This window comes from Misgurnus anguillicaudatus, chromosome 18 (genome assembly GCF_027580225.2).
Source record: "Misgurnus anguillicaudatus chromosome 18, ASM2758022v2, whole genome shotgun sequence".
NCBI lineage: Eukaryota > Metazoa > Chordata > Actinopteri > Cypriniformes > Cobitidae > Misgurnus > Misgurnus anguillicaudatus.
The window spans coordinates 27,687,671-27,715,564 of NC_073354.2; the positions used below are offsets into that span (position 1 = coordinate 27,687,671).

Below are 27,894 nucleotides of genomic sequence, written 5' to 3' on the forward strand. Positions count from 1 at the left end.
GGTTTTTAACTTCATAATTTCATTTAAATAAGTGTCATTATCCAGCACATTTTTACCTATGGCCTTTAAACTCATGATATCACACCACATGAAATAAGAGTCTGTGGAATTTGCAGAAAGTGATCTTCATTTAAAAACAAAATGTGGTTTTGTTTCCCTGCTTGAAGGTTTCTGTTGCTTTAAGAAAAACTCTTAAAGCCAGGACTAAAATAGGCACACTTTTCCATTTGCTCTGTATGTATGTGACAGTAATTGCTGTTTTCCCAGCATTCCTTTCATTCAGGCACGGCTGATCTGTCTCTGAGTGTCGCCCGTCCAGCGTGTGTGTGTGTGTGTGTTTGTTGAGCTGCTATTTCAGTAAAGTCATTTGTGCTTCTGCTTCATTTTAGCCAATTCCATCATTACCATCTGCCACAAAACCCAACCTCATGAGCACTCCTGAGCATCCAAAAGGAGAAAAAGAGACCGAGAACAAGGGAAAAGGTGAGTGCATGAGAAAGATAACATAAGCGTCATGGTAACACTTTACAATAAGGCATCATTTGCTAACGTGAACTAATAATGAGCCGTGTACTACGATATGGTGTAGATGCGTTGTTCATTGTTATTCATGTTAACTAATGTAGTCGACTAATGTTAAATTAAACCTTATTCTAAAGTTTTACCAATTAAATAAATGTGATAACCGGTATAGTTCTCAGTGATGTATAGAAAGCCCATAAATGTGACATGGTAGTAGAGGACTGTGACTGGGATCCCGTGGGACCCTGTTGAATTCGGACATAGTACTCGCCTCACCTACTGCTTTTCATATACTATATAGTATGGAAGAAGGAGATTTCAGACACAGCACAAGTCTGACATTTGTCAGTACACTCGCGGTACATTAGTCATATACCGATCGGTCTGCGCACTTGCGCAGTGACGCATAATGTCGAAAACACCTGATAAATCACCCATCATAAAAATGATTAAAAGCAAATCACTTTTCAGCCAGTGCACACAGAGAGACACACATACACGAATCATGCAGTCTTCATCCATATTTTGTCATTTGTTTGATTGTGCACTCAGTTTGCGAGCATGATGCGCATCGGTGAGTCTACATCTTTTATGTCCGTTATTCTGAGTGTTTGTGGGTACAGGCGGGAGTGGATACAAACGTTGCGGAAGAAAACGGACACGTTACAGTGGGAGTGGGTGGTAATGTTCAGAAATTCAGTGGGAGCAAGATTAGGAAAACAGTCCTGCTCTACATGGCAGTTAAAATTTCTTCATCATAAATTTTGTTGGACAATATCTAAACATAAATTCTACAGTGGCCTTATTATTTTTAATGTATAAGGGATTTTGCCTAAAGGGAATGAATTAATACATACCTATCTTTTTTCAATGTGTGCACTTTTAATCTTTGTACAGCGCTTCGTGAATGTGTTAGCATTTAGCCTAGCCCCATTCATTCCTATGGCTCCAAACAAAGTCTTATTTTGTGCCACCATACTTACTGGTGTAACTATTCATGTAACAGTCTTTAAATAATGAAAACATGGTAGTGTTTGGTGGCTTTTAAATTCCTCCCTGTTTGGAGCCATAGGAATGAATGGGAATAGGCTAAATGCTAACACATTCATGAGGCGCTGTACAAAGATTAAAAGTGCACACATTGAAAAAAAAGGTATGTATTAATTTGGCTAAATTGGGGTAAGAACATAGTAAAACATTGAAAATGGTGGTGTTTTCCTTTAATTAAACACAAGTAGATTACATTTAGAATTATGCAGGTAGGAGATGCTTTTATTCAAAGCGATTTACAGTGCTTTTAACTTTTACATTTCAGTATGTTTGTTGTCTCAAGGGTTTAATTTATGACCTTTGCGCTGTTGCAGTGTTTCAGAAGTTGAGATGCAGGAACAGTAATGAGAAAGTGGACAGATTTTTAGCAGGGGTCTTTCAGTCTGCTCAAGAGTTCAAAAGTGATCTCTAGCAATGTGTAATGGGTGTACTGTCTATTTTGTTTCTCTATAGCAAAAGAATACTGCAAGGTCTGCTTTCCATATGATGCAACTAACCAAGATGAGCTGGATTTAAAAGAAGGTGACATCGTCCTTTTATTGAGCAAAGTATGTATGACAGTCTACATTTTTATAATTTCAATTTCACATTATGTTGACACATAACATGCATGAATTTTTCATTTTATTCACATCACTATTTTAGGTTACATTCAATAAAAGTGTAACTCATTTCTTATGGGTATGGATTGACTGAAATGTATTTGGGCAGACCCCTTGTACTTCCTTATTTCATAGTCTTTCAAAATTTACATCTGTCGGTGGGCTTTGCAAATATTGAACTATTGAAAAGCATGAAGAGATTGTGACCAAACCTTGTAACTCCATTGCATCCTCAACCTCATATCTCTACCGGCCTCTATTGTTAATAAAGTGCCACACACACTAAGGACCGTCCCTGTGTGTCCCCGTCTGTTTAAAATGCAAGTGTAAATAAAGAACTGTCTGTTTGAATATGTACAGTATTTCCTTAACAAACACTGCATATAGTCAGCTCCATAAATATTGGAACAGAGGCACATTTTGTGTTTTATTTTAGCTGTTTACCAACATTTATTTCAGTAACAATCATACATTGAATAGTGCACACTCTCAGTTGTACTTGAAGGGTATTCACATCCAAATTGGATGAAGGGTTTAGGAACTACAGCCGTTTAATATGTAGCTCCCCCTTTTTTAAGAGGCCAAAAGTATTGGAACAGTTGACTTTTAAAGCTATTTTATGGACGGGTATTGTCTATTTGTTAAATTATTTCCTCATAAATGAAGGAGGTTAAAGGTCTGGAGTTGATTTTAAGTGTGGCATATGCATTTTGAAGCTGTGGCTCTGAACCCACATCATGTGATTCAGGGAGATCTCCGTGCAATTGATACAGACCATATTTACACAACAAATCCATCAGTCAGACAGGAGGAATATTAGTGGATGCCAGATCAACAATTTGGTACTTTCTGAGAAAAAAAAACGCATGTTGGTGAGCTCAGCAACCAAAACAATCCTGGACGTCCATATAAGATAAAAATAGTGGATGATCACAATATCCTCTTCATGATAAAGAAAAACCTGTAAATTATCATTAAATGACTGTAACTGGAATAAATGTTGGTAAACAGCTAAAATAACACAAAATGTGCCTCTGCTCCAATATTTATTGAGCTGACTGTACTGTATATAATGGCTATTGGTTAATGAGTAAAGCAGAAATTAGCATCTTAGTCTTGCATTTGTCTTCTGAGTCATATTGCTAGTGCTGTTTCAAATAGCCACTTCATCTTTTATAACATAAGAATTTGGCCAAAAATTTTGCCCCCACATAGTTACAACAAACTTGTAAATGCGCACAATCTATTAGATGTGCCAAGGTCAGCTAATTTTGTAACTCTTGGCAATTAATCTGCCCGTCATTTATATAAATTTATAGCTCATTTTAACATTACGTCCAGTAATAATCAATCATCTTTGCTTTGCTAATTCCAGCATTTTTCATTAGTCGTGTAATGGAGTATTTGAACTGCAGTCACAGCATGTTATGTATCAACTACCCACATCCTGAAGTGCAAACAAAAAAAAGTTTTTGGCCTGGTTGGATAAGCCCTGTACAGCTATCAGGGAGCAGTGTAAACCAGTTTGGCTAGTTACCTGTGAGGATGTTCGCACCTTTTATTAATCTTGTGGAGAGAGGTGGGGTGTTATATTATTCAAATGAGCAAAACGTGTGAACCAATCAGTTCTGATTTCACCAATCTTTTTTCAGACTATGTGAAAATGATACAAACTAGCTTAGGGAGTTAGTCTACATTTCTGCAAACTGTGCAAGAGAGGGAAATTCATTATTACACTTTATAGACATGTGATGCAATGTATTATGACTTGACTTTTCGTGCCATGCAAGAATAGTCAGATCCAGAGGTAAAGAATTAATAGGGTGCAAAATAGGGCTGACATTTCTGATGAGAAACTTTTCTCTGATCAGAGACAAAAAAAGTTGGTATAGGGACAAACTTTGTGTTATCATAAACCATAGATGTTCTCAGTATCACTTTACAATATGTTCTAATAATGTATTAGAACATTAGCCAATTCATTAGTAAATGCACAATGAACTAACATAAACAGTTATATTGGCATTAACAAAACCTATATTGCTTATTGTTAGTTCACGTTATCTAATGTATTTTCTAATGTTAACAAAAACAACCTTATTGTAAAGTATTTTAATGTTCGCTGTCTGTTGTCAATAAGCAAGAGCCAGCACTTGTCTTTGAAACAACTTGCAGTTGGCGAATTTCTATGAGATTGTGGCTGTTGTATATCATACAAATGACTTCTGTTCTGCCTAAGGAAGTGTTTGGTTTTGTTTAAATCAAGAAATGTTGAGAGTTCATTTTATTACCCAGTGTTTGTCAAAGACCTTGAGCAGGAAGCACATCAAAGATGGGAGTTGTTTTGTACATGATTGCCACCTAGTGGTAGGGTATATATGTGCATTCTGTTTTATAATAATGGGATTAAAGGGATACTTCACCTAAAATAAAAAAAATCTGTCATCATTTACTCGCCGTCAAGTTGTTCCAAACTTGTATAATGTCTTTGTTCTGCTGAACACGAAGGAAGATATTTTGAATTTTTTTGTAACCAAACAGATCTGGGGCACCAGGAAATATAATACTATGGAAGTCAATGGTGCCCCAGATCGGCAAAGATTTTTTAAAAATATCTTCCTTTGTGTTCAGCAAAACAAAGTAATTGATGCAGGTCTGAAACAACCTGACGGTGAGTAAATGATGACAGAATTTTATTTTGGAGTAAACTATACCTTTAATTTGTTTCTTGTCTGTAAACATCACAGGAAATTGTGTACCTGATAGCACTATGATTAAAATGACAGTAATTAAAATTATTTTGCCATAAATGTCATGCACTGAAAAAATTATTAATTTAATTTACTCAATTTTAAAGGTAAGTGGTCACAATCAATTTATTCAAGCTACATTTAAACAAAAACAAAAAATAGGAAAATAAAATCAAATAAAAAAACGTTTGTTTAAATGTAGCTTAAATAAATTGATTGCAACCACTTAAAAAATTGAGTAAATTGAATGAATCATTTTATTTCAGTGTGCAACAGCTAATTTTACAGTTTGTCTTTTGAGCTATGCAATGTAAATACAATGCTTTGAAATACTTTCAAAAAGAATTACACTTTCATGTTACATGTAATGTTTAATTCTGTTGACCTTGATCAAAACCATCAACAATTTTTTGTGAACAACAGCATTTGTGTTATTGACCAATGCACATTGACACTTCTGATGTTTTAGGACACAGGAGAGCCGGGCTGGTGGAAAGGAGAGATCAACGGACGACAGGGAGTTTTCCCAGACAACTTTGTGACTCTATCTGAGCCAGACAAAGAGGTAAAATTGATGTTTGGTGTTCACTTCCCCTTATTTGTTGAGCTGCTTACCTGACAGCAAATTTTAGAGGAAAATGAAAAGAAATTGATTCACAAAGTGTAGACACATACAATCATGGAGACAGGAAGCATTTTGGAAAGTCATTTTTTTACTTCCTCTCAAAATTGTTGTTATTTCTGTTTATATTCAGACTCTCACCTCAAAAGGCTCCATTAAAGCGTCTCCTAAGCCGGAAACAGAGGAGGTATGAAACAGATTATTTTGTTCAGAAAATGACCAGGTGATGATATCGCACAAAAGCAATTGGAAAAAGCAATTATTGCTTTTTGCATTTTGCACTAATGGTTAAGTCATAAAAACTATGCAATAACACAATAAACATTTTAATCAAATAATTTTTACCCTCATGGATATTTGACAGAATTCCAAGTGTGTGACTGTAATCTAGGCAAAGTGTGGCTGTTTCAATACAGCAAAAATAAGAGTTATTTGTTTAACCTTCCTCTGCCCTACATTCTTCTCTACATTATTGTGTACATTTACGTTACATTTACAAATAGATTTAGGTAGCAGATGTTTTTATTCAAAGCCACTTTTAAACGAGGGAGCATTCAAGCATATATTGGCACATATGCAAAACTAATTCCAAGCATTTCAGCACAAGTCGTGAGAAACCAGTTCAGTCAACTGTGTCCAAACGTTTGTGATAGAAAACAGATTAATTTGCCAAAATGCTGAAAGACATTGAGGGATTGCTTTTTAACAACGCCCCCAAGCCCTACTCTATAAACAGACAATGACAATGTTTACATGCACCCTCATAATGAGATTTTGGAAATATTGCAATTACACTTCAAAAAAAAATAATGCAGTTAAGCTGATAATCACATCATTGCATATAAACACAATACTTGGATAAAAATAATGCTATTAAGTTCATAATCGCAGCAAGTATAGTCGTATTAAAACATGCCGTATGCCGATTTTAATCGCAGTAAATGGGCAGGTAAACACTTTAATCGCAGCTATACCACTGAAATGCGCATGGGTTTTTGTCACGCACCTTAAGGGGGAGTGTACACCAAAGCGTTTTATGCGGATAAAACGCCAGGTGGGCGCCAACTGTGGGCGCTTGCCAGTGTTTTTAGCTAAGCGCTTTGGTTGCTATGACAGTTCTGTTTTGTTTATCAGTCGTTGTCCGATGTGCGGGTTGGTCATTGTGATATTTGTCTTGTCCCTCCTCCGCTGTGATTGGACGGCCGAGGAAAAAGTGACATTGACGAGCTAAGCTTTTCACACAAAGTTGAACTATATTCAACAGTCGACGCTTAGCGTGATAAAAAAGCGTGGACAACCCCGCCAGCTACTGCCGTTTTTGAAATGGAAATTCTTAATAAACTTGACAACTTGACACACATCTTGCCTTCATCTAGAAACAATGCAAAGAACGCGACAAAATACATCCAGTAATTCATGTATTCATTCGAGTTCATTATTTGTGCTGTGCATTGGGCTATGTGAATAATAACCACAATTATTAGCAAATAATCTGAAAATAAAAACTGCATGTAAACCGGAGTAAGCAGGATTGCTGGGTTCATGTAAACATCTTACTGCGATTGAGTCCTTACTCAATCAATTATTGGAAATCACATTATTGGTGTACATGTAAACATAGTCAATAAAAGCTTGTGACCCTGTCTGTGAAATCCAAGTCTTATAATTCAATTATGAGATTATGAGCATTAAAGTTTGATTTCACATTGATTTGATCTGACATGGTCTTAACAAGATAACAAGGTTATATTTTCACAAAATGTTGTTTACATTTTGCAGGATGATAGTAAATCACAAAAAAATAACTTGAGCTGGGTTTTCACAAACTTGTGCTGCGTCCGAAACCGCCTACTTCCATACTATATAGTAGGCGAAAATCAGTAGGCGAGGCGAGTAGTATCTCCGAATACATAGTATTCCAAAAACAGTATGCGAAAAGTACCCCGATGACCTACTACTTCCAGTTAGATATTAAAGCGTGTGAAAGCTTTTAAAAACATGGTGGATGTAGTACGTCCGAATCGCATTCATAATACCAGGATTCATACTATACAGTACCTACTGTTTTAACGGTCAGTAAGTAGGTACTTCATCTCATTCAGTACGTATTGTACAGTATGAGGTTTCGGACGCAGCCTCTGTCACTTTTTACAAAAAATTCTAATGAAAAACTTAAAAGAGTAAAATAACAAGGCAATATAAGACATCAGATTCACACTTGACCTAATGTAAGTCCCTGCTGGGTTTTGAGTCTAAGAGGGGCGTTAAAAATCGATAAAACCTACATGTGAAAAGCCACTTATCAAGTTTTATCGAATAATTCTTCAGTCCAGCTTTTCAGGATTTTTTGCTTAACCCAAGATGCATTTCATCACAAAACAGTTATGCACCCTGACTAAAAAAGGGAGTGTTTCAACATTTGCCAAAGTAACAGCACTCATCTAGTGAACAAGCAGAAGGATTGTGTGTGCAGTGCGCTCAGCTGTGCCTGCCCATTTTTGCAGAGAAGTTTCAGAGATTTCTCAGATTATGGGGTCATGGGTTCATACAATCCAAACATGATAGTTTGTTTCGCTCTGATTGACCTGAATGATTGTCTTTGTGCTGCTGTGGTGAGATTGTGATGAACTGAAGCTCATGTGATGTTTGGTGGAGGGTAGCGAATGGTCTGCGTGGAATGTGGAAGTTTTCAGTCCTTCAGCGGACTCTGTTGTGTGAGGATAAACCCATTATCAGTACTCACCCTTGAAGCGTGTCAGATGAGACGCTGACCGCCTCATCAGGGGGAAAAGTTCACTATTCAAATGTTGATTTTACATGGGTGTATTCTAGATCTCCTGTTTTAAAGGTTTATATTATCTTTTATTACCGTAAATAATATACACTGATCTTTTAGAGTAGGTTTAAAGTCAGATTAATGTTATGACATGATACAAATAAACAATATTTTTATTCTAAACCTATTTGGATGCTTACATGGATAGTTCACCCAAAAATTGAAATTCTGTCAACATTTTTTCACTTTATTTATTTTGCAAATCGATCATGAGTCCCATTCACTTCCATTGTATTCTTTTTTCCTAATTTGGAAGTGAATGGGGCTCATGATCGGTTTGGTCACACACATTCCTCAAAATATCTTCTTTCGTGTTGTTCATCAGAACAAAGAAATTTATAAAGGTTTTAAAAGCATGAGAGTGAGAAAATTATGACATAATTACATTTGCTGTGTGAACTATCCCTTTAACTCTTTCGCCGCCAGCGTTTAAAAAAAAAAGTTGCCAGCCAGCGCCAGCGTTTTTCATGATTTTCACAAAAGTCTAATGCATTCCAGAAAATGTTCTTCTTTAAATATATAAACATACAATATGCCAAATGAAAGAACAGACCCCCTGCTTTCAAAAAAAAAAAAAAGTTTCATCCTACCTCCAGAAGTTCTTTTGTAATCAGCTTTTGAATATGGGTAGGTTTCTGCAAAAATACCCCATTTTCAGCAAAAAGCAGAGATCATTCCATTTTTGTGACAGACTTTCATAGAGATCCCATTCAGAGCGATCTTTAAAACAGACACAGACACGCAGCAGCTTTCCATAGGGCAATACTTCCAGGTTTAAAAAGTTGCGGAAGGCCGGAAATACTCGTCATTGGCAGGGAAGCGTTTATCTCGTCAATGGCGGCGAAAGAGTTAAAGGGACACTGCACATTTTTTTTAAATATGCTCATTTTCTAGCTTCCCTAGAGTTAAACATTTAAATTTTAACGTTTTATAATCTATTCAGCCGATCTCCGGGTCTGGCACTACCACTTTTAGCATAGCTTAGCACAATCCATTGAATCTGATTAGACCATTAGCAACACGCTAAAAAATAACCAAAGAGTTTCAATATTGTGCCTATTTAAAACTTGACAACTCTTCTGTAGTTACATCGTGTACTAAAACCGACGGAAAATTAAAAGTTGCGATTTTCTAGGCATATGTGGCTAAAGACTATACTCTCATTCCGGCAAAATAATCAAGGACTTTGCTGCCGTAACATGGCTGCAGGAGGCGCAATGATATTACACAGCAGCCGAAAATAATCCCCTTAGTATGTTTCAGGGACTATTTTCGGAGACTACGTAAGAGTCAAGTTAGGAGTCAAATAGGAAATAGGAATTTTTGAGCGCGATGCTAATGGTCTAATCAGATTCAATGGATTGTGCTAAGCTATGCTAAAAGTGGTAGTGCCAGACCCGGAGATCGTCTGAATAGATTCCAAAATTGTAAGAATCAAATGTTTTTTTACTCAACAATTTTTTTACAGTGTAGGAGAGCAGGAAAATGAGCATATTTTCAAAAAAGTGGACTATCCCTTAAAGCTTTATTTGACTATGTTTAAATGTAGTTTATATTCATTTGATATTGTAGCAATTTAAATAAGATGGATTTCTGAACTTTTTATATTACTTGTGTTATCTATTTATATTGTTGTCCCTAATATGTTTATGCAGCGGTCGTCTGGTAGTTCTGCATGCATTGTTTCAACCACTTGTAGACTGATATATGCTGCCTAAATAGATGATATTTGAATAGACTGAAGTAATTTTTTCTCTTGAATAAAGAGATTCTGATCTAGGATTTGAGTGTTTTGTATGTTTGCTATGAGTGAATTAAACATGACCCCTTAAGCCCTTGGTTTTCAGGTATTTCTGATATTGAGCGAGAGGAAATGCTTTCTCCTCAAAACTGATCCTTTCACAGATACGGATTGTCGGAGACAGTCTGAGTCTCATTTCATGTGAATCATAAAGCCCTACCTGAGCTGTTTATTTATTTGTACTGCTGGGAAGGCAAGCAGTTGTGTGCTTTCTGAAAATCGAACCCATGACCTTATAGAGTGATAGCATTGTCCTATGCAAGCATGTTTTTAGGTATGCATACTAAAGATTGTACCACTTATAATCTGGCATGTTAACATATTATTTTGTGTCCGTTTCTCCATAGAAGCCAAAGAAGCCACCACCACCATCCAAAACTCCAGGTATGCCATCACATCCTTAACCTAGCATTTTTACTCAACACTATTTGGATGATTTGATCACATGATAAACATTTTCTCATTATTTCAAGCTTCTGTGAGATTAATGATATATTAAAGAGCGTTGGGTTAATGAAAAAGCTTTAGGTTAATAAAAGCTGCTGCAGTAGGTTAATAAATGTGCTCTGAATTAAAAAGCTGAAAAAAAATCAATCAAACATACGGTTTCACTTCAGAAGACATATATTAAACCCACTGAAGTCATTTGAATTACTTTAATGATGGATGGATGTGCTTTTTGGCTTCACTATGATAAGCATGAAATTATTTGTGTTCATCTGAAGAGAGAAGTCATATGCATCTGTTATGACATGAGAAAAGTTGTTAAAATGTCGGTGAACTGTTTCTTTAAGACATCATTCATCAGACATATTCTGATTGCAGAGGTTATGTTTGATGACCCATAAGCAGTTATATGTGATAACAGCTGTGATGTGATTTGCTTGGTGGTACTTAAAGACAACATGACATAATGTATGCATTGGTATATGAGTGTATAACTGGTGCGAAATGCCGTATTGATTTGAACAGCTTCTTCAGTGTGCTTTTTAAAGAAATGTGTTGTATGTTAAGAGGCTCGGAGGTGGTACCAGACATATTTCATGGGTCACATTCACGAAAAGTGTACGCACACATTTGTTTGTGAAATTGTTAGTTTTTAGGAACAAATCATGATTCAACAAAAACAAAAGTTTACTAAAATGTATATGAAAAATGCAAGAGCACATACACATTAACCATGCACGCTATAATCAAATACTGTAATTATAAGTATAATTAATAATATATTATAATCAGAGGTGTAAAGTACTTGAGTAATTTTTTGGGTATTTTTACTTTACTTGAGTACAATTTAAAATCAATACTTTAACTTTTAAAAGTACTTTTTACGCCTTACAATTTTATTTACAGTCAAAAAGTACTTCTTTTTTAGAGATCACTTCATTCTATTTTCCCTCTTTCTTTTTCCAAACCAATTGAATTGCGCTGATGGCCAGTTTAACTTAAATGTTATTTATTCTTAGTGTCAAGTAGAAACTCCGCGACTGAGGCATCAGTGGGAAGCCCAACCTGTGCTTTTAGCGCACGCCAGCATGTGAAATATTTCCCCAAAAACACTCTGGTCTCGTTTCTTTCTTCAGAGCCGTTTCTTTTTTTCTTGCGACCCTCAGGCATTTTTTTTAAAAAATGCTGTGAGAACGCGAGCTTCAATAAATGGCTGAAACCATAGCCCACCACACATATACACCTCAAAGTGCACATGTGCAATAAGCGAACCTAGGGACGAGCACATACGATGCCCTTACGTAAACATATCACCAGAATGATTGACAACTGGGATGACCAACAGTCTTGATGATCTACCCGGAAAAAGAAAATCTTCCGCTATACCTTTAAATACAATTAAATACAAACAGTTGTAAAGCAGGATAAAACCTTGTATGTTGTTCATTCAATTCATGTTTTTTAGAGATTACAAGTTTAAACAAGAATCTCTAGTTTTCATTCTTCCTTTTACTTTTTTAACACTCTAGTACAATTTTAATGTGGTACTTTTTTACTTTTACTCAAGTATGATTCTGGCCAGATACTTTTACTTTTTAATTGAGTAAAATTTACACTCAGTACTTGTACTTTCAATTGAGTAACATTTTTGATTACTTTTTACTTCTCTGATTATAATATATCATTGACAAATAATATTTAAAGGTGACATAGAATGATTGAACGCAGTATTTATCCTTGTTCTGTGATTTGACATGTAGACAAAGGTTTTTTTTGTTTGGGTCTGTAATGCTTTAGAAGCTTCCTAAAAAGCTCTCTCAGATAGCTCTATTAGGGTGGGGGATTTTAAACAAGTGGTTTTGCACCTATTTGGCTCCCCCTACTGGCTTAACTTGCAATCTCATTACTGATTGGCTGACTTTGCTGCCACTCAAAAAATGTAGCCAATTATTTTAAAGTGGAGTGGCAGTTAGATGCCTGTGATGTCATAAGCATCAGTTTTTCAGATTGGACTGTTTTCTGGCTGACTTTTCTAAAAGAGGAATATCTATGAGACTGAGATGTTTAGCATGTTTAGCACTTTTTGTATGTTTGTGAATGTGGGTAGACTAACATTATTCAACAAAGACAAGGTAAAATGTTTTTTCATTCTCTGTCCCCTTTAAGTATATTTTTCTATATTATTAATAGATGGTTTCATTAGACGCACGTGCGTTGCCACAGTCAAGCGCTTGGGCCAAAGTTAACTTTTGGTCTGTTCATTGGTCTGGCTAGTGGCTAAATTGATCTTTGAACGTGTAATGACCGTTCTTCATGCTTTGCTTCACTTTTTAAATTCCCTATAAAAGTCCCTGCTAAAAAAGGCCTACAACGTAATGTAAATGTAATGACAAGTCCAAACCTCAATCTTTCGATCTAGGCCTCCTATCCGTTTTATTTTAGATACAGATAAGTATCTCTGGTGAAATCATATTAACTCTTAAAAAAATGTATGCAATTATAAGTGCATGAGACATTGGAAATCATTCAGATATGTACAAAAAAATTTTCTTTAACTTTTAGCAACATTTTCTCACTGCGTTAAAAAGACTCAAATTTATTGTTCATAAATGTTTCTTTTCTTTATAAAGCTATTTACAATATTTTATTACGCTTTGTCATTTTCAATAATAGCTGGAGGCTAATTTGTAACTCATTGACAGCTATGAATTCATAAACACACTTTTGCTGAAAAACAATGGTATTGTGGTAAAATCTAACAATGCAGATGAAACACTTGTCAGTCACTCACTCACTGCTTTCGTCTGCAAAACGTACACAGAAAGCGGATGTTGTTGTCACTGCATCATCCAGACTGAAAAACATGCAGAGAGCTGCAAAGATTTGGCCCGTCTTTCCTACCCACACAGGAAATGCAAGTCACTGCCTGTGTGTTGTAGAAGTCACTTTGTTCTTTTGTCCGTGTAAAGAGTCTCCATCAGCAGTGTATAATAGTATCTGAGAAACAGATTATTAACTGAGACATTATGCTTCGTTTCTCAGTCCTGAAACCAGAGGCGCCCATTGCGGACAAGAGGCAACCACAGCCACGGCCTGATGAGAAAGGTAAGAGAGTTTGCTGACCAGTTCCTAAAAACACATGGTCACAGACACTGAAGAAGCAGGAATTGCTATTAGAAAATGATTTCAAGGCTTATATAAACTACATATACCTATATAAACATATATTCACCACTAGCCACTTTACTTGAAATGTTTACGGTCACTTCAGTGAAATGTTTCTTAATATCTTAATATATTTTTTTATTTCTAAAGATGCTTAAATGTTCAAGAAGCTAATTGATGACATGCTAAAATATTTTTTACAAATTCCAGTGTATGCAAATTGTGGCTACTTTAAAGATGCTAAAATGGTTTTATTTTTTTTCACAACATAATACGTTTCATATGCGTTATTCTATTATTTTCATGAGTTTACTATTATTATTTTTAATAGTTTATTAACGAAGAATGAGTGAGTGACCCTAAACTTTTAAATGGTACTGTACATGTAAATAATTATTATTTAGGGCGGTATACAAAATTATGAGAGAGATTTGTTTGTTTTCTTGTTGCTGTATATATGACACACGTTTAGGAATGATAAAATACTTATAAATTACAAAATACTTCAAGTTCATTTTACAAGCCCATTTAAACTTCTCTACCAAGAAAAAATGAATATTGATCCCTGAAATTTCCAATATAATTATTTTTTTTATATATACAGTACTGTGCAAGATCCTTAGGCCACCATCACAGCTTTGTTGTTTCTGCAAAGTTTTAATGTCCATCCATATTTATTTTTCACTCTTTTTTAATATACAAAAAATAAAATACAGGAAGTAAAACAAAACATTTCCAAGACTAAATGTCTTCTTCAGGCATCAGTCAGTATTAAGTGTGACCTCTCTTGGCACGAAACACATCTTGAGCTTTTTTTAAGGAAACTGAAGTCCTAAAGTCATTCAATTAGAATTAGAAATTAGAATTTTATTTTATTTACGTTTAAGAGATCCTGCTGCCAAGTGAAAGGGGAGTTTACCCGAAATACTTGATACTTCAGCTTATACTTTTATACTGTTTTTAATACTACATACACATTTTTTATATTTTCTGGTTGTATTCTAATAGAGACTGGGAAGTTATTATATATGATCACTATACAATTGCAAAAACAACACATCTAATGGTAGCATGGTGGCCAAAGACTTTTTCACAGTACTGTATGTAAATATGTATTGAGGAAATCGCCTTTTAAAGTTGTCAAATTTAGTCCTTAGCAACTGCTCCTACTCACAAAAATAAAGTTTTGATATATTTAGGACATTTACAAAATATCCTAATGATACTGGATATATAATTTTTTGTCAAAAATGAAAAAGTGATCATTTTGGCCCATGCACTGTATTGTTGTCTATTGCTAAAAATATACCCATGCGACTTAACACTGGTTTTGTGGTCAGGCTCACACATATTAATGGCTTTTACTCTACTTTTACAGTTGAATTCTTTTACAGTACAATGCACCTGAAGCTTTTGAGGCATCTGATAAGGCAATAAGAGTTGTCATTGCCAGTAAATGCTGGCATGTCTGGTGCCAGCTCATACAGTACCACATGTCATTATTAAAGTATCCCATTACCAAATACAGATAATGTTGACACTACTTGACCTGGATAGCCATGCTTGATCAATCATCACGCGAATCACCCTGAACATATCAGATTATTTGAAACAAATTTAGATTGTGTGTATTTCTGATAAATGTATTTTTAATTAACAGCGGGCATCACAAATTGATGGCAGACTTTGTGATGTTACATTACAAAGACAAAAAGCATTGACTTAGAAGAATAGAAGAAGGTCTATGTGGTACAAAATGTCTCCTGACCTACTTTAAGACATGTGTCAATGTGCATGCTAGTGAGAAGTTTCAGTTTAATTCACTAGATGCTTTGAAAGCATCCTACTTTGCATAAACAAGCTTCCAGTAGAACGTTCATGTCATGTTTTTAAAAACTTTACATCAAAAACAAAGACGCTAATGAGATATTATTGTGTTGTTGATATCAAACAAAGAGTTACATGTATAAAAACGTTTTAATGCTTTTTTGTTTTAATGCTTTTGTGCATTTTATACTTACTACACATGGTTTATACTGGCCATGTACACCCTGCAAACGTTTGGTTCTGACAACCACATTTAAAAACGATAGTGAATCCCCTAAATGATCCTTCCTATTTTTGTACAAGACTCACTCCTAAAACTGTGATGATTGACACAGAGGTAACCATAGCAAAGTTTTGCCGTCTGGCGTGGTTATCATTCACCTGACCAAAGTATTATTATTACACCATTAAGTTTTGCAATAAACCACAGTGTTGTGGCGTTGTGTGATGTACGCATTTGTGAGGCTGCTTCTTTTAGCACTGTCTTGCAGTGTTGCCAGGTCCTCATCATTTTTGTACTATTGTGGCACTTAACCGTTTTTGTTGTTATTAAAGTGTGAAGGTGCCGGTCCCAATATTTTGATCATTTGGATTTATTTAGTTTTTATTCGATTTTTCTTGTTCTCTGTATTTTTCGTGCAAGATCTGGCAACACTAGTCAGCAAATGCTCATGCCTCGTTTTCTGCACGGCACATACAAAATACTTTTTCCCTTTTTAGGCATCTATTTTTTTAGAAGAGAGACCTGTCATGTCCATATACATTTTTAAATACTTTATCAACAACTAGTTGGTCAGTTCGGTTATGTACACACTATGCAGAGTTTCTCACCAACTGCACTGAGCTAATTCGGTTGTACTGTAAGACGTGCTTGTCAGTCCCATAAATGACTGAAGTAAGTGTGTACAAAACAGGATTAAGCGCTAAAAGGTGACGTGACAACCAAATTTAAATGCAGTGTGTACGAGACCACTTCAGCTAACTAAGGTCTGGTGTGTTTAATTTGATTTAAAGCTAAGCTCACCAGGAATGTGATCATATGGATATGGTTGTATTTGATAGATATTTGACTATTGCTATTATTTATTTATAGTTGTTAACCTAATTTTGTGTTCTTTATTCCTCTTAGCTCCCAAGCCTTTGCCAGAGAAACCCGCCAAACCTGCCGCCCCCATCGTACCCCCTAAAAAACCTGTGCCTCCGAACAAGGGACTGTTGCGTCCAACATCCGTCCACAAACCTCTTGTTCCGACGCCTGTCGCTAAGCAAGTGTTAGTTATTTCTATATAAATTATACATTCTTGTTAATTGATTGTTTTGGTGGCTACGATTGACTCGTTGCATTATTTCTGTTCCGAATCCTTATTCTGAATGTTGCCAGGTACCTTTTAAAGATGTATATATGGCATTTTTAAAATAATTATTTTCTACTTATCAATTTGAGAGTCAAGAAATGTACTTGTAATTAAAAAAATATATTTTCCTCACTGCTTTCTGACATATTTTAATTTTAATTTTATGAGCTTGTCACAATGCTTTGTAGCTGTAAACCTGTCCTAAAGCCTCGAGCACCACACATTTGGATGTCTTGTTCATCTAACACACCTGATTAAACTCTGCATCTCATTAGTAAAGACTGCAAGACCTGAATTGGTTCGGTCTGATAAGGCAGACATCTAAAATAAACTGTGCTCCGGGGGTTTTCAGGACATAGTTGAGAAGAACTACATAATGGGATTGTGCCATAAATTTTGGTCAAAACAAACAGAACTGTTTTGGTCTGGAGTGTCTGTGATACCTAAACATGTTGGCTATTTAGTTATTAGTTGGCTAAAGTTATGGTCATCTTGGGTGAAATGGAAATTGAATTAAATCCACCTTCTTTTGATAAATCCCACAGACAAAATGGAGAAGTTCCCCTTATTCGACCAAAGTCGGAGGTCGAACCCGCACCCAGCAAGCCAAAACCAACAGTTGTGGATGGCTGTGAGAAGAATTCAGACGTAGGTAAGTTGCATACAGAGCTGACAGAGGCCATAATGTTTGTGTTTGTACTGGTTTTGGCTCTTGTATGCTCAGAGCAGCATTTGTGAAGGGATTAGCATCACCGCGAGGAGGATTACTCTTGCTGCGTGGAGGATAAATGGTCCAGAACTGGAGAGCAGGTGGCACAGCTTCAAAGGAGCATAAGGACCTCCCATCATATTCTAACGTGTCCTATAAATCTTACCAGGGTCTTCTCCAATCCATTTGTCACACAATTTCTGATTAATTATTTAATATTGCACAGGTTACTTCAATACATCGGGTAAAAATTCCAAAAATCTGTGGGTCTGTTCGGTTTGAATAAGCTTGTTAAAAAAATGCAAATAAAACATCGTGTATTTTCTGCTTTACGTTCATACAGTAAGTAAATCTAAATCACATCTTTTCACCGTAGTCAATCTCATAAGTTTTGACGACGTCTCCTCTACCTCTGAGAAGTTATCCCACCCCACCGCGAACCGACCAAAGATGCCTGGGAGGAGACTGCCGGGTCACAGAGGCAATTCTGTGAGTAAAATAATTTACCTTATTCAGGTAATACAGTATAAGAGGTCACTCTCCATTGGGAATGTAGTTGGAGGTAAAAGATGCTTTGCATCCACAGAGCAGTATGTTATTGAATGCCTTATTGCTTTTATAAACTTATTCCTACGTGATACAAATTTTAATGGGCCCAACTTTCTATTCAAAAGTTTTAAAGCTCACGTAACACATGCTGTTTCTGCTTATCTCATGTTAATTTTGAGTACCTATAGAGTAGTAGTATATCCATCATATATCGTAAGAGTCTTTAGTTTTATCAGATTTATAAAAGAAAGATCAGTTGTACTGTTTTTTTTTTTTTTTTGGGGGGGTGGGGGAACTGAGCTCCTGTAGGTGTACCCCGGGTGGACCGAGTCACGAGCAAGCAACACACATTATCCCATTATCTATGGATAACTTATGATTTACTTATGATTAACTACATGTTCACTTACAACAAAACACAGACATTTGATGCAGTTTTACTTACCGCCTCTGACTCATGACCGGGTTGGGCCCACCCCATTTTAACAAAACTACCTCAGATAGGGCTTTCACAATGATTAAATAATGGTCTCATTGTGATTGTTTGAACTCATTGTGGTGTTTTCAGATCACCTCAATGATTGCACATCTCTCTAAAAAACACAAGGGGGAGCTGCAGTGCCTGTATAAAGGAGGTGGTATCAGATGGTGCTCCTTAAAGGAATAGTCCATTTTCTTAGAAGAAAAATCCAGATAATTTACTCACCACCATGTCATCCAAAATGTTGAGGTCTTTCTTTGTTCAGTCGAGAAGAAATTATGTTTTTTGAGGAAAACATTGCAGGATTTTTCTCATTTTAATAGACTTTAATAGACACCAAACACCAACAATTAACACTTAACTCAACACGTAACAGTTTTTTTCAACGGAGTTTCAAAGGACTATAAACAATCCCAAACGAGGCATAAGTGTCTTATCTAGCAAAACGATTGTCATTTTTGACAAGAAAAATAACAAATGTACACTTTTAAAGCACAACTTCTCGTCTAGATCTGGTCATGATGCGCCAAGGTACCACACGCAATACGTCATGACGCCAAGAGGTCACAGAAGACGAACGCGAAACTCCCCCCCAGTGTTTACAAGTGTGTTGAAAGAGGACCGTTCATATGATGTTGTATTTTGAATAAAACAAATTAATGTCTTTGTTTCAGTTTATTGTTTACAACGGTCCGCAAATGTGCGTTTTATATATGTAACACGTGACCTCTCTACGTCACTACGCATTTACGTTAGGTCGCGCTGGACCGGACCTAGACGAAAATTTGTGGTTTAAAAGAACATATTTTTTATTTTTCTTGTCAAAAATGACAATCGTTTCGCTAGATAGGACTCTTGTGCCTCGTTTGGGATTGTTTATAGTCCTTTGAAACTGCGTTGAAAAAAATGGTTACGTGTTGAGTTAAGTGTTAATTCTTGGTGTCTATTAAAGTCCATTAAAATGAGAAAAATCCTGCAATGTTTTCCTCAAAAAACATAATTTCTTCTCGACTGAACAAAGAAAGACATCATTTTGGATGACATGATGGTGAGTAAATTATCTGGATTTTTCTTTTAAGAAAATTGACTATTCGTTTAATTGACAATGTAACAAGATATATTGCAAAGCTATTTAATACAGTGGGAAAACTGCAAAACTTTGATAAGCAGTATGAACTGCCAGGTAAAACGTACATTTCCAAAACAGCAATTGCAAATTTAGGGAAGTGAAGGATGCTATCATTAAGGATCTGTAAGGAATTGGGTGTTTTTGCAGCCAATACAGATGTGTGGTCCAGCACTAATATGACCTTAGTAGGATTGGCTATTTAAGGCCTGTTGTGGTATAGTCAGTTTATTTTGATTGCCTTTTTATTTTTAGTTATTTTTTAGACACTTTATTGTGTTTATTTCTCATGAAAAAAATTCAGTTTTTGAAAGATATATTTATTAAACAATTACTTTTAAATATGTGTTATGTGTATTCATATTTACTGCCAGGTAAACCTTGCAAAATATTTAATGTAAATAATCAAAACAATGTGTGAAAATGATTTCATAAACAAACAAAAAAATTTATGAGAATTAAATGTCAAAGCAATAAAACAGACAATTAATCTTCATAATCGTCACAATTTATTAGGCAATTAACCGTTAGCCAAATTTCATATTCGTGACAGCCCTAACCTCGGATAAACAAACTATTGTTTCCATAATGCTGGGTTGTTTGGAAAGCTAAACAAGCTTCCATTTCCCTCACAAACAACAACATACTTCTTTGGGGTTGTTGATTTCTTGGTTGGTGTGTGTGTATGCACAATTCCAGTTTAAGTGCCCATATAAGGACTTCCACTGTACTTCCTGTACTGAAATTGCCTTTATAAGAAATAAAGCAAGATTGTTGCGTAATGCGTATATATTTTTATTGGAAAAGCTTTCCAAAACTTCTACTTACCCTTTATAACATCTTACAGCCAACCAAGGAGCCGGCCGAGAAACCTGAGAAAACCGAGAAAACTGAGAAACTGGATGAATTGGATATAACACCCTTATTACCGAAGGTAAAATACATTTTCACCCCATAATTATAGTTCTACACTGAAATGGACTCTTGATTTATTATTGCTGTAATTGAATATAATTCCTAACTAAAAGAAAACTGAAATTCCTTAAAAAAAAACTGAGAAATTATTTTTTTTCAAAGGTTTAAAGGGGCCATGGCATGAAAATCTGACTTTTTCCATGTTTAAGTGCTATGATAGGGTCCCCAGTGCTTCTATCAAGCTAGAAAATGTGAAAAAGTTCGACCCAGTAACTTAGGCTATGTTTACATTAATGCATTTATCCTTTAATACGCGTTCCTTTGCTACGTTTACGCCTTTCATCTACACTACATCCCCGTTTTCGACCCTCATAAACGGATTCGTTCGCAAACGCTGAAGACCCTGTTTTAGTTTGAGAACTCAGACGTTTCTCTGAGTGTAAATGAACGTAGACGGAGTCTTGTAAACGAACAGCTGACGTTAACGTGACAGCCTATCATTTTCAAAGTAAAAATTATTTTATTCATGTAAATGTTGGTTTGCAACGGAGGTTTTGCCAAAAATAGTAAACATCTACCAACCAGCTATTATAAACGCTATATCGGATTGTTTTAACATGTATCCTTTTAGATAATGTCTGTTTTATATTAATGTTTGAGTATTGTTGGGTTTAATGTGTTTATGTTTTGTTTAAATTTAGTTAGCTTACGAAAGATAGACTGTAATTTAAGCGCCATATAGGCGTTGCAAAGGCCAATATGAAGGGAGAATTGTAATGTCAGACATTATTTTCCAGTTTAATGTAAGTTTTGTTTGCTTCTTGAAAATGAATTTCGTTTCAGTTAATTTGTCTCTTAATTTTAATCGATGTTTTGTTGATAAGTTTTGTGAATATAAATTAATAAAAACAATAAACTCAACGTCATTAATATAATGCTCGTTTAGGCGCTTGGCTTTTAGCTATTTGTGCGTTGCTAGCGGAGGACGTGCACGGACCTCGCACACTTTTAAAAATTAATCCAATAAGCATTTCTGGTAGGCTAAAGCAATACTTCACTTCTTACTATGTTTGATTGAAGTTTGCATTTGCGTAAATTTATTTTTGCTTCAAGTTCGCTACTGTTTACTGTTCACTTGAATGCTTTCTTTTTAAATCATAAAGACCTTTCTGTTTAGTTATAAAATTAAAATTAACCTATTAATCATATTAATATGTTGTAGGGGGAGCTAGAACAGTATAAGTGTTTATGTTTTGTTTAAATTTAGTTAGCTTACGAAAGATAGACTGTAATTTTAAATGCCATATAGGCGTTGCAAAGGCCAATATGAAGGGAGAATTGTAATGGGTCAGACATTATTTTCCAGTTTAATGTAAGTTTTGTTTGCTACTTTAAAATGAATTTCGTTTCAGTTAATTTGTCTCTTAATTTAAATCGATGTTTTGTTGATAAGTTTTGTGAATATAAATTAATAAAAACAATAAACTCAACGTCATTATTATAATGCTTGTTTAGGCGCTTGCGTTTTTTAGCTATTTGTGTGTTGCTAGCGGAGGACGTGCACGGACCTCGCACACTTTTAAAAATTAATGCAATAAGCATTTCTGGTAGTCTAAAGCAATACTTCACTTCTTACTTTGTTTGATTGAAGTTTGCATTTGCTGAAATTTATTTTTGCTTCATGTTTGCTACTGTTTAGTACTGTTCACTTGAATGCTTTCTTTTTAAATCATAAAGACCTTTTAATCAAAATTAACCTATTAATCATATTAATATGTTGTAGGGGGGAAATAGAACAGTATAAGACTTTCCCAAACACATTTTATAGGTTCAAAAATAGTGTCTGTTATAGTTGCCAGCAAAGGACCCATGTATGAATTTTTGTCAATATCGCACACCCCCTAGGCTGCGTAAATGTGCAAAGGTAGCTATTATTAGAGTAATAAGTTATTTTACACTTTTATGCGCATGCCCAGTTACGTGATTGGTCATGTTTCATGCGTTTATGGTGGTGTATAGTGTGGATGAAGATTCTTTTTAAAATGCCAGTATAAACGAGGATCGTTTTCATTTTAAAATGACGTTTTAAAACGCAAATGCTCTAATGTAAACATGGCCTTAGTTTTGGTAAACCATTTTCTACAAGCACATGGAAAAAATGGGTTGTGGCCCCTTTAAGCAAAACATAAGCACTCTAGTTATGACCACGTTAAATAAAACCTTGACCTGAATCGCACGTCTGACTCATCTGTTTCAATGTGGTGTAAGGGTCTTTGTTAAGGAGTGTCTTGAACATTCTTGACTGACATTCAAGGCTATCTTGCATTTCCTATTTTAAATACATTAACTAGCCTGTTAACATGCCCCTATTGTGCTTTAAATTATACCCTGTGTTTTTCATTTCAGACATCTGTCTCATCACCATTACCATCTCCTGCACCTAAAGCAGCTACTCTTTTTACACCTGAGATCAAACCAAAAGCTGACAAGGAGGAAGAAAAGAAAGGCTCTGAACTGGAGGACCTTAAGGCCCAGATGAAGGAACTGATGCTCTCTGTAGAGTTACTAAGGACACAACAATTGTAAGTAGATGGCTGCAGAATGGTTAACTATAGTTATTCAGCAGCTGATTAGTAAGACAATCTAGTTTCTAGTTCATTTATAAAAATGCACACGTCCACATTGTGCCATTGTCCGATTGAGGTTGGGTGAACCACCAATCTACACAGCTAGTCAGATAACCCACAAACTATGATTTTGAAAAAAAATTGCACATCAAGAATTGCAAGTGAAATATTAAAATTGAGTTGCTTGCAGCATTTTTATTTTCTTTTTGTTTCATAATGTTCTTACGCTAGTATGCCAGTATAGTTCTGTCTATAAAATGTACACAAAATTGATATTTTAAATCATTGGTAACGTCTTTTCGTGACTTGCAGGAGAGAGCTGCAAGAACTCAGAGAAGAACTCGATGAAGAAAAGCATAAACGAGTATTCCTCCAGGTACGTCAATCTTTACATCAAAGACTTTGAAATATATATTTGTGCGATGTATGCGGATCCTTAGATGTTTGAATGCTGATTCTGTGCAACATCAGATGTGGTCAGATGTTTAAATTCTAGTTCTGCATATTGCGAAATGTGGGCAGATACCCATCTTTGGCTTTCACAGACCACAGGATGTCTCATTCGCCCTGGGTCTTATTGCTTAGACCACAAATCTAGCACTAGAAAAACTAATTCTGTATCCACAGTAAATCTGCATTTATCACATTAATAGAGGTTTATTATATCTTGTCGCAGTGGCAAGTATGGTCAGTGTGAGGTGCTCCAAAACATAGATGTATTTATTTTTACCTGAGTTTGCATAAATAAATGCACACACATGCATGTGTATATATATATATATTTTTTAAGTTTACATGTGTATATACATTTGTATATTTATGTTTAATTTATATTATATATAAATATAAATACTTAATATAAAAATATATATTCTTTCCTAAAATTATACATGCATGTGTGCGTATTAATTTATTTATATATTTTGTTTTATGGTGCTACTTAGCTGTATTTTTTTTTAAGTTATGAAGGTTTAAATCAAAACAAACCAACTGCAGTTGAATTGAAATTAATTGGAATGCACAACCAAAAAACGAGATTTCTGAACAATTAAAAAAACGTATTTATCTAATTTTGCAACGAAACTGTTCATACACACATACTCACCTAAAGGATTATTAGGAACACCTGTTTAATTTCTCATTAATGCAATTATCTAATCAACCAATCACATGGCAGTTGCTTCAATGCATTTATGGGTGTGGTCCTGGTCAAGACAATCTCCTGAACTCCAAACTGAATGTTAGAATGGGAAAGAAAGCTGATTTAAGCAATTTTGAGCGTGGAATGGATGTCGGTGCCAGATGCGCCTGTCTAAGCATTTCACAATCTGCTCAGTTACTGGGAGTTTCATGCACAAACATTTCTAGGGTTTACAAAGAATGGTGTGAAAAGGGAAAAACATCCAGTATGCGGCAGTCCTGTGGGTGAAAATGTCTTGTTGATGCTAGAGGTCAGAGGAGAATGGGCCGACTGATTCAAGCTGATAGAAGAGCAACTTTTACTGAGATAAGCACTCGTTACAACCGAGGTATGCAGCAAAGCATTTGTGAAGCCACAACACGCACAACCTTGAGGCGGATGGGCTACAACAGAAGAAGACCCCACCGGGTACCACTCATCTCCACTACAAATAGGAAAAAGAGGCTACAATTTGCACAAGCTCACCAAAATGGACAGTTGAAGACTGGAAAAATGTTGCCTGGTCTGATGAGTCTCGATTTCTGTTGAAACATTCATATAATAGAGTCAGAATTTGGTGTAAACAGAATGAGAACATGGATCCATCATGCCTTGTTACCACTCTGCAGGCTGGTGGTGGTGGTGTAATGGTGTGGGGGATGTTTTCTTGGTACACATTAGGCCTCTTGGTGCCAATTGGGCATCGTTTAAATGCCACGGCCTACCTGAGCATTGTTTTTGACCACGTCCATCCCTTTATGACCACCATGTACCCATCCTCTGATGGCTACTTCCAGCAGGATAATGCACCATATCACAAAGCTCCAATCATTTCAAATTGGTTTCTTGAACATGACAATAAGTTCACTGTACTAAAATGGCCCCCACAGTCACCAGATCTCAACCCAATAGAGCATCTTTGGGATGTGGTGGAACGGGAGCTTCATGCCCTGGATGTGCATCCGACAAATCTCCATCAACTGCAAGATGCTATCCTATCAATATAGGCCAACATTTCTAAAGAATGCTTTTAGCACCTTGTTGAATCAATGCCACGTAGGATTAAAGCAGTTCTGATGGCAATGTGGGGGTCAAACACAGTATTAGTATGATGTTCCTAATAATACTTTAGGTGAGTGTATACATACTGTAATTATTATACACAGTTCACACACATATATGATGTAAACAAAAACTTCTGCTATATAGATTAATCGCGATAAATCGTTATCCATCCCCAGTTATTACACGAAAAAAAAAGAGTGTTTACCTTACTGTTTCTTTTTCAGATTGAGATAGAAAAACTGAAGAAGATGGTACAGTCAACGTGAAACCTGGCACCAATCTGGACCGGAATCTCCGCTGTTGCGTCACGGGTGTAGAACGACACCAGACGGAGGGATAAAAGTCGTTTTTAAACTCGCTGACTTTCACAAATTGTAAGATTCACCTATTTGCACAAAATGAGTTTTTCTAAGTAAGAAAGGTTAGAAAGTGTAATTACAACAGATGTATATGTTTGTTTTCCTATCTTTTTTTTGCCAACATTATACTTTTGAGGCCTTACTTAACTACTGTGCTGGATATGCAATCTCCGCACTTATTGAGAAGTGCAGCGAAATATGCATTTAATACTACTGAGTCTGTATAAACGATGGGGGATTATGTTGTTTCTTTGTTTTTTATGACGTGGGTTAGTTTTTAAAGAAAACTATTATGATCTCAGCAATACTCTGTCTGTATTAGCCTCTTTAGATGATTATGAAATGTATGCTATACTCTTGTTTCCATTGCTGTTTCGAAAGGGAGAATTGTTTTCATTTGCTGTTTTCTAACATTCCTATCCAGGGTAACACTATCGTGCCTGTTAAGATTTTTACAAGTGTTAATACTGAGAGCGCACATACGTATAAATATATATGTGTATACTTAGATTTACAGCATGCTATATATTTTTATGGTCTATTGAATGTGGCATTATAAAGAAATGTATTGGGATTATTATTCGTGTTTGGTTTAAAACGTTCATCCCACCCACAAAATGATAAGCTTGTGCTTTCAGTAGCTGAATCAATTTACCAGACAATGAAATAACATGTAGTCCATTTTGTTCTGGTTTAATATTGATGGTCAAATTGGAAATATTCACTTTTTTATTCCGCATCTCACTATCTGTTTTATCATAAAGAAACATATTAGCAAAGTCTTCATATCACATTTATGCATCAGAGCCTGCTAGTTCAAGTTTCTGGATGATTGCTTTGCTGGTTAAAACATCTGGTATGTTCTGATGAAATTCAGATGTTGAATACACCTCAGGTTATAGATCGGTGGCCAGGACAGATGAAATGGGCTCTCAGATGAGGAACATTTGGGAAAAGAGGAAGGACAGTGTAGGGTATATCTCTAGTATTTCTTCTGCTACATTGTCAAAAACGAATAGCTCAAATAGCTTAAAAACATGGCCTTTTAACAGTAATCCAAAATAGTGCATAAGCACATACTGATACTCAACTGAGATGAAAGGGATAATTTATCCTAAAATGAAAATTCAAGAGAAAATATTTTAATAAATGTACATGAGGGTGAGTAAATGATGAATTTTGTCTTAAACATGCAGTAATAAGTGTACCCATCTTATTCTTTAGGCTTCTTAATGCTTAAATTAAAAAAACAAACATGCATGAACACATTACTGATCAAGAATGGTTTAAGTGAGCGAGCGAGGGGCTGAATAAGCGAATGAGAGAGGGAGTGAGAGAGCTAGGAATTGCTAGCTGCCTGCTGTTGACGCAGTAGGAAGATATATTGATCCCTAAAGCAATAACAAACATCTCTTTCCAGATATCCATCTCTCTGTACAATGAATATGTTCTTGTTCAATAGTTCTCTTGTAGCTATTTCAAAGCATAACCCATGGACAGACATGAAAAACGTGTGTTATCTGAAATTGGGTAGAACACATTCCACTTTGTTTCTTATAAGATCTGTTGTGCATTCAGCATCTCTCGAATGATCTTGTTTACATGATTTACTGAATTGCATGACCTGAGATTTTTTCCAAACTAAATAAATATGTTTATTTACAGAGATTGTGGGTTTTTTCATTTACAGATTATTGACAACATTTCCAAAATATTTATTTGCATAATAAGCAATTAGCGATTTTTATAACAGTGGTCAAGAAAAAGGATTGTGATTATTGAATAGATATGTTCATATGCCGGTGTATTTAGTTTTGCAAAATGTAGCCATAAAATACTACTTTACATAATGCTGGGTACACACCAAAAGATTTTTTACATCTTATAAGATTTTCAAAATGTGATA

At 35.5% G+C, this 27,894-nt stretch overlaps 1 protein-coding gene across 2 annotated transcripts in view; it reads left to right on the top strand.

The window, feature by feature from the left end:
* The window catches only part of cd2ap (CD2-associated protein), a 61,846-nt gene extending 34,192 nt beyond the window's left edge, over positions 1 to 27,654 (top strand). For both annotated transcript variants that reach the window (XM_073856238.1, XM_055186144.2), the window contains 13 exons: positions 390 to 483; positions 2,026 to 2,120; positions 5,394 to 5,489; positions 5,680 to 5,733; positions 10,531 to 10,567; positions 13,673 to 13,735; positions 16,752 to 16,893; positions 17,523 to 17,629; positions 18,063 to 18,175; positions 20,690 to 20,776; positions 23,164 to 23,339; positions 23,697 to 23,760; positions 25,854 to 27,654. In XM_073856238.1, coding sequence (XP_073712339.1) covers positions 390 to 483; positions 2,026 to 2,120; positions 5,394 to 5,489; positions 5,680 to 5,733; positions 10,531 to 10,567; positions 13,673 to 13,735; positions 16,752 to 16,893; positions 17,523 to 17,629; positions 18,063 to 18,175; positions 20,690 to 20,776; positions 23,164 to 23,339; positions 23,697 to 23,760; positions 25,854 to 25,895 — 1,170 coding nt within the window. In that variant the 3' untranslated portion in view covers positions 25,896 to 27,654. The remainder of the gene's footprint in view (positions 1 to 389; positions 484 to 2,025; positions 2,121 to 5,393; positions 5,490 to 5,679; positions 5,734 to 10,530; positions 10,568 to 13,672; positions 13,736 to 16,751; positions 16,894 to 17,522; positions 17,630 to 18,062; positions 18,176 to 20,689; positions 20,777 to 23,163; positions 23,340 to 23,696; positions 23,761 to 25,853) is intronic.
* The last annotated feature ends 240 nt before the right edge of the window (positions 27,655 to 27,894 follow it).